The sequence below is a fragment of the Athene cunicularia genome (genome assembly GCF_003259725.1).
Source record: "Athene cunicularia isolate RWA chromosome 3 unlocalized genomic scaffold, athCun1 chr3_part1, whole genome shotgun sequence".
Taxonomy (NCBI): domain Eukaryota; kingdom Metazoa; phylum Chordata; class Aves; order Strigiformes; family Strigidae; genus Athene; species Athene cunicularia.
The window spans coordinates 72,028,492-72,036,417 of record NW_020799097.1 but is presented as its reverse complement, the minus strand read 5'-3'; the positions used below and the strand labels follow the sequence as shown (position 1 = coordinate 72,036,417).

The window sequence follows — 7,926 nt, the reverse complement described above, 5'->3', positions numbered from 1 at the left end:
CAATGGCGGGTGCAGCTGTATGGGTCTTGCTGGGTTTCCGTAGTCCTCTTTCCTGGAGAGTTTCAGGGTTTGTCGTCTTCTGGGCTCTGCCATGCGTGTAATATTGTCCGTGGTCACGAAGGCTTCGCAGGGAGAGTGGGATGGCCGGGGGAAGGAGGGATACCTAGCTCTAGTGCAGATCTGATTATCGCGGCATTTGAGTAGAAGCCTCTGCTAATGGGCCCGAAGGACAGGGGATCTGTCGCTCTGCATTATTTGGAAATGCATTTATCCTGTTCCTGTGCGCCTGAAAAAGGCTGTAGACGTTTGTGGCGGTTGCGCTGCAGTGTGTTGCCAAGTTGCCGATGCTGCTATTGCACATCTCCTCCGGAGACAGGGGGAAAGTTCCTGTGTTGGTTTTTTTTGTATTTGCTTGTGCGTGATACAATAACTGCAGTTTGTGTTTGCACACTTCAGAAAATGATGCAGCGAATTAATCCACCAGCTGTACCAAGAGGAATAAAACTGATTTGAATATCAATACCCATTTTTATCTTTACAATGTACCCATGGCCTAGCTTGATATGGATGAGCTTGTTTGTGGATTTTCCTCCTTGTTTTATCTAGTCTTGCAGGTGTTTATGCCACTTTTGCAAGTTGTTCACAAAGGACATGGAAAAGAGCAGAGCTGTTATCCGTTAGATTTTATTCACTGTGAAATACTGAGAGTTGCGGGGTATGCCTGCAACTTCAGTGAAGTAAACGCAGCATATCAGAAGTTTGCTATGCATTTATGAGGTCCCAAAATAACTCTGCTTTAAACTAAAGGCTTTGAAATGGAAAAGTTAGGAGTTGTGTGGCTTATATTGTGTACGTTTATAAGGGAAATAAGAGTAGGTGACACATGTTCTCTATTCCGATTAATTGCAGCCTGAGAAGTGTAATGGGGTTATTGCTTCGTCAATTACCAAATCAGTCTTGGCTAACCAAAAAGCTAAATGTGCCAATAGCTTTGTATTAAGAAAGAATCCCACGGTTGAGGGTTTTTTGCTTTGTTCGGTGGGGTGTGTTTTGGCTTTGTCTGTTTTGGAGGCTGTTTCTTCTCTTTGGGGGAAGCAGAGTGGTTCTGTGGAGCTTGAGCTGTTTTTTTTTCTTAACGTGCTGAGAGAGGTTGCACTGTCATGTGGGGCCTGTTGGATTCAAATTGAAGTGATTTTCAGAAAAGCAGGTCTAGTAATTTGCAATAGTTGTAATGACAAGTCTGGCTTTGTTGCCAAACTTCCGATGAACATCTCATATTTTAATAGTTAGTGCCTTTGTTAGAGCTGAAAGTAGGATTACTCAGAGAATGAGATAGATGAAAAAATAAAATGCTGAGTTCGATACAGTCTTTGTACAGAAGAAATGTAAGATTCAAATTAAGTTTCAGTAAGTATCACTGTTATTTGATGATTGAGGATGAATGAATAATTATGACTTAAAAAATCACTTACAGTTGATTCATGCAAGACAGCTGATTTTCTCATTCTGTTGTTAAAATGCTTTGTAGTTCCTTTCTTAATTGGGATTAACACTGAATCCTGTTCCCTAACATACATGATTCCATTTATGATTCCTAACATGATTCCATTTATTTTTGGTTTGCTGCTTGACCCATCATTAATGCGATGATCTGACTTGTTAGACTGTACGCCATGGTTTCCCCTATCAACCTTCAGCCTTGGCATTTGATCCTGTTCAGAAAATACTGGCCATCGGGACTCAGACTGGAGCACTAAGGCTGTATCCTTTTAACATTCTGAAACAGATTTGGTGCACCTCATGCATGTGATATTTTGACTCAGCTGCTGGGACCATTCAGAAGTCTGGTGGGAACCAGGTATGCAAGAGAGAAGAAAAGAAAAGCTGTTTTCTGCTGGTGGGTGGCCTGGTTGGTTTGGTTGTTCTTTGTGTCAGTTCAAGTTGTGTTAATAACGGGAGGTATGGCTGCTCAGTCCCTGTTGTCTCAAGTTAACATACACATTTTGTAGAGGGTTACTAGTGTGCTGACAGTTTAGAACAGCTGACTGCAAATCTAGAGACCTGGGCTAAGCTCTGTTTCATTGTTCTGCTGTATCCTCTGGGATTGAAGAATTTTGTGTTGCTCAGTGGGGGTTTGTGTGCTCTGTTTTTTTGCCTTGTTCTTGAGATAACTACAGTATTACAAACCTTACCTGATACTGCTTCTGTGTTGCCAGAAAATGGTTTCACATGATGACCCTAAAGGGTACAGGAGTTGTATCTCACTAATAGTTTCCAGGTGACTGAGATGAGCAGAATGAATTTGTGAAATAAAGCACCAGTAACCTTGCTTCTTTTTGTTCACTAAAAAGTGAACTATCGATATGTTCACAGCTGTATGGTGCCATAGCCATATGCTACTATCCAAGCCATGTAACAACATGTGTTTAAACTTTTGTTTTTAAAAAAGGATGCCCTATAGATTGTTTAATCAAGAGCCATTGTCCAAACCTTACCTTTCTGAGGAAAAGAATGAATTGAATTCTTTGCTGTCCTGAAATTGACTCAAGTCTGGCCTTTTTGGGGAAGACTGAGGCCGTCTTGCTACAAAAATTGACTTGATCCTCTTTAAACTGTAGGGAAACATCATCTTTTCACTTTCCTTTGCTGCTTATGTTAGTCTGCAAGTAGACCTTTTTTTTTTTTTTTTTTTTGTTTCCCTCTGTAACATCACTACTCTGTGTGTAAGGTTAATTACCTTAAGAGGGTCTTTTAAAAGTTGAGAAATCAGAACTTCAGTATGAAATCCAAGGCTTTAAGAAGAGGCTGAAGTGAAGTAGCTTGTATGATATCTATAATTATATGTATTATGAATTCCCAAGATCTCTTAATTCAAAGTAATTAACAGTAATCGACAGTAGTGACCATGCAGTGTTCCTAATGGCATATTTGAAATTATCCTTAACTATAAATTTTGGTGCTGAAAAGGTGGTAGAGTTGATTTAGAATGAATTGTGGGTGGTTGGTGCTGTTAATTACTCTCATATTGGTAGAATAGATGAGAAATTAAAAGAGACCTAAAAGTAAGGATTTGGATTGGAGAAAAAGGAGGGATCAAAATACACCTCTTTAGAGCTTATTCACCTGTAATTTTCAACAGTATGATGTTGCACTTTGGGTAATGATGACTTGATAAAACCTGTTTACTGGCACTCATCCATGACTACAGCTGTGAATTCTTGGAGTGTGAATTCCTTTCTAAATAATCAAGAGAAGTATTTCAAGATCGTAAGGGAAGAAATAGTTACTATGAGAGGAAACAGTAGCATTGTAAGATAATGTATTTCCTAAGGTAAGGGAAGAGGTTTCATGCAGAGGCTGAAAAGTTGACTCTCACCTAACTTGATGAAGATTAATATGATTCTCAGTACCTTGATACAGATCTTGATTCTTGGAAGAACTAGTGAAATGCCCTCGACCTCAGCTAACGGGTTAGCCTTACAACTCAACAACACTGCAGATGTTGCATCTCCTGTGTTTACTTGCTCTTTGGGATGGAGGAGTGCAGGCAGAGGGGATACATTCAGACACATTCCCAATGTAAAACCAGCCTCTTACTGTCTGCCTGGTGAAACTGTTTTGAAAAGTACTCTTTGGGAAGGAGTGAAACTTGACATAAGTGCTTATTTTATTCTATTGCTCAAAGATAAAAAACATAAAACATAACCAAAAAGTGCTTGTTGACCTACAGGATGCTTTACCTGCCAAGGTTTCTACAAACAATGAAATATGTTCAAGGATTCATTAAAGTGGGAGCCACTTACTCTAGAGCTGCAAATATTCTTAATTGAAATGGGACATGGAATAGAAAGACTGAGAGTCAGTTCATTGAGAAGTAAATCCTGAAAGTCAATCCTCATTTTCTTCTGCATTCATGTTGTGAGAGTATAAAAGTAAAGGAATAATAATGTTTCTTTCATTGCTTACCAGCAGATGGGAGCTGGGTATTAGTGTTTTCCTTGAATCTTAAAATATAGGTGCCTCTTGTCAAGCTTTCACTTCATTCCTATTTCAAGTAAGTGATCTGAGGAATTGGAAGAAAGGGTTTGGTTTTTGTTTTTTTTTTTAAGAAAGGCTATTAAAGAAAAAATATTCCTAAATCAAGGAATGACCTAACCTGTTTTAGATTTCATTAATATGTGAAGAAATTAATGTTACAGTCCTGATTGACTTTGGGCCATTTATCAGCTAACCCCTTTACAGAACATGTTTTCTATATTTGAGCAGTCAGCAGTTCAGGTACTTTAACTTCAGAACCAGTATTGATTAGGACAGATTAATGTGAGCAGGAATTTTCTGAACCACACTCCCATCTCATTCTTCTTTACAAGGACTCTAATCACTAGTGGAGGAACGGAGAGAATTTTAACATATAAATACTAAATGTTGTTTCTTGTATTGATACAGTGACATGTAATGATAGAACTAAAGCTTTTTCTGAAAAAACAGAAGCTGTGGATACAAATATACTGGAAGTTCACTGACAGTGTATTTATTAATTAGAGATAAATAAAGACAAAATGACATCGCAGCTGTATTGAATTCTCTGAATCCACACAGTAACTGTGAAAATGGTAATAACTAAACTGTAGGTGGCATATTTCACTGATTGGATTAGAAGTTGAATTACTACTCTGTTAATATTCTTTGTCCCTGATCCTGGGTTTGATAGGTTAAAATAAGAGGACAGCACTGTGGAGGTGGTGACTTAGTTTGCCAGAGGCTGGAGTTTGCCATTCTGTGTCCATAAGCAGCAGCTGGTTCTAGATCTTGCAGTTTTAAGAGGGAGAGAAGTCCATAAAAATGTTAGGAGAAGACTGCTTTTAATGTAAAACTTAAACCTTATGAATCACCAAAGTTAGTTTGGGACTATTCACTAGCTTAATTTGAGCAGTGTATCCCTTGTATCTCCTTTAAAAACCCATTTGGTTCTACTTCCAGGGTTCCTTAGAAATATTTTTAACTCTGATTTAGCTAGGAAACCCTTAGAGAACATTTTGAGCAATTAATAGCAAAGGGTCTATTCTGTTTTCAGCTATGGACAACTTGGTTCCCTTACTGCATATGAGAAAGAGGGACAAAGTGTATAGCTTCATAGAATGGAAACCTTGAAGAGAGGTCAGATGCTGGACTCACTACTCTTGACTACAGAACAACCAGCTGATGTGACCTTCTCCCTGACATTAGGATCTGTTGAAAACAGTTAAGCCATTTGATTCTGTTCTCTGTATTGCACGGGAAGTTGAGTGATAAGGTAGGCAAAAGAGCAGGAGTGCGGCCCTGAGTGACATAAACTCTTAAATTTGTCACATACGCCCACACTCATCTGCTTATGCTGATCCAGCTGTTCCTCTGAGTTGGTGGTGCTGATCAGACGACGCTTGTTCCAGCCGCTTGAGGTGTTTGAGCCTTGGCTGGTGGCCTGGCTCTTACATGTGGCAGTTCTGCCTCAGGCTTGCACTTCTGCACAGTGCTGGAAGCTTGTGGATGTTTTCACTACAAGGAGCAGTTGTGTTTGATACTGATTTCAAACTGCAACAGTTAGTGTAAGCTACTGGTGTCTTCCTTTGTCACTGCAAAGATATCTTTGACTTGCCCCATCCTTAAAAGGATTTAGCTGTTGTTGCCAGGGTGGCTTTCACCTTTTGATCTCCTGTCCCAAATGTGATAGATATCAAGTATTTAAAAGTTCATCTATACTTTGCTTCTTTCCTGTTCGTACCTGAACCATTACAGCAGGACACACAGTCCATAGCCTTTAGGAAGTTTTGTGCATAATTGTGCTTTGTTTTCCCAGCAGGTATCAAACCTTCTAATGAGTTAGAGCTGAGTGTGCGTACTTGAGGTTTAACTTACCTGAATGGTGTAATTGGGTAGACTTCACCCTGTGACATCCTGACAGTGTTCAGTGTCCTTGGTAATATCCCTGCTTCTGTACTGTCCATTGTTTTCATTCTTTTGCTTAAAAGTCCTTCTAGAAAAGTCAAATGTAACATTTAAACTGTAAAGAGGTCTGAGAAAGGTGAAAGCGACTTTTTCAGGATTTGTCTGTCTTTAGGATGTTGTTTTCTCAGAACTTTAAATTACTACTTGTACAGGGCTCTGGGCTTAATAGTTGGCTGAACTTTTTTGTTTGCTTTTATGGGTGGTAGAATAACCTTTGAAGCTAAAGCAGAAGAGTTGAAGGAATTCTCCAGCTCCCTACTGTTTAACTGCACCATCTTGAACAAGTTTCTTCAGTTTTCACTGCTTTAATTTCCCAATAGCAAAACTAGGACAGTATATCAAATGAAATGTAGTTTGATTATCAGCTAACATGAATGCAGTATCTTCACTGGTACTTCGTGCCTTAAAAATACTTATTTGCAGCTTGAACCTCAGTCACTCTCTTGATAGAGGGAATTCTAAAAAGGAAGACCACTTCCACTAGAAACAAGAATAAAGGGGATACTGTAGAATAAGCCTTTTGCCTTCCACAGATTGTACCTAGGACTCTATTTCCTAGCAGAATGGGTTCTTTAATTCAAGTTTGGGGTGTTTTTTCTGTCGCAAACCCAGTTTACAGAAAAGAGAAAAATTAGATTGCATGTCATTCTGTCATGAAATATCTGAAGATCCCAATTGTTCCAAATGTCAGCATCTATTTCCCTCCATTCTTTTCAGCAGTAAAAGGTGACTTGTATGTAGGCAAATGGCTAAAGTTTTCACGTATCTGAGGCGTATAAAACTTGCTTTCTGTGACTTCCATTCTTTGTGACCTCTGAGAAGAACTCACAACTGTTACTCTTTGATCAAAATAGCTCAAAGTCTGGATGTGTGGTTCCATGCAGTCAGTTTCTGATGAAATGTTTATGTTGCAGTATCTGGATAGTTTTGCTGTAGACACACACCAAAAAATTAAAGCAATTTTTTGTTAGAGCTTCAGAGAACTCACTATGCTGTTTCAAACATGTCATGTGACTATATCCATTAAAAATGCTTTTCTTTTGGATCATTCAGACTGTGCAAGGCAGTTTGTCTGTCTGTTTTGTACGTTTTTAGTTTTTTCCCTTTCACAGGAACATCAGCTTGATGTTGTGTGTGGTGGTTTTGGGTTTTTTGAAGTAGCTCTACATCTGCTCTTTCTCCCTTCCAGGGAAAGGGCAGTAGCGCAATGGCTGGAGTTGTGTTTACAGTATGCAGAGCAAAGATTTCAAACTGAGCATCTAACTGTGAAGTTGGCACAGCTTCAAGTGGGAGACTGGGCCAGATGAACTTGGGAGAGCCTTTCCAGCCTAAATTATTCTGTGATTCTGTCTATTCTGTGAATATACCAAAGTTGAACTAAACTACTGTTTTGTAGATAGTCAGGGGGTTTTGGCATTTGTACACTGAAGAGAATAGTCTCAACCTTTGCCAACATTCTTCTGGACTTTGAACAAATCTTCCTGTTTTGGGAAGAGTACATCAGTGAAGCTACTAAAAATATTGCCATAGTGTCATGCCAGAGAGACTCTGTGATTATCTGTTAATGAGAAGATGTTTGCTTTCTTATTGGGTGGCTTGGTTACCACCTAATTCACATAGAATAGTTTAAACAAGAAAACTACTTTGCTTAAAACATACATTAATCTTATCACATTTCCAGTTCTTTTAACACTACCACGTTTCTTGTCATATCTTCCAGCATTTAGTTCACATGGGTATCATTAGCTCTTACATCTGTTTTTCAATGAAAAATCCCCATCCCCTAAATGAAAAAAAAAAACCAACTACCTTTAGATATTCTAAAATGAAATAAGGCCAAAGTGCTTTAATGAGACATGTAACCCTTAAAAATGTATGGAATTATAGCAAGTTAGACCTACACAGAGAAAGCTGTGATGGAATTCTTAATAAATAGGATGA

The 7,926-nt window shown here is 38.7% G+C and overlaps 1 protein-coding gene across 1 annotated transcript in view; it reads left to right on the top strand.

Moving 5' to 3' along the window:
• Positions 1-7,926, top strand: part of STXBP5 (syntaxin binding protein 5) — a 114,288-nt gene that overhangs the window by 1,721 nt on the left and 104,641 nt on the right. Inside the window, exon 4 of the mRNA XM_026844557.1 lies at positions 1,664-1,761. Coding sequence (XP_026700358.1) covers positions 1,664-1,761 — 98 coding nt within the window. The remainder of the gene's footprint in view (positions 1-1,663; positions 1,762-7,926) is intronic.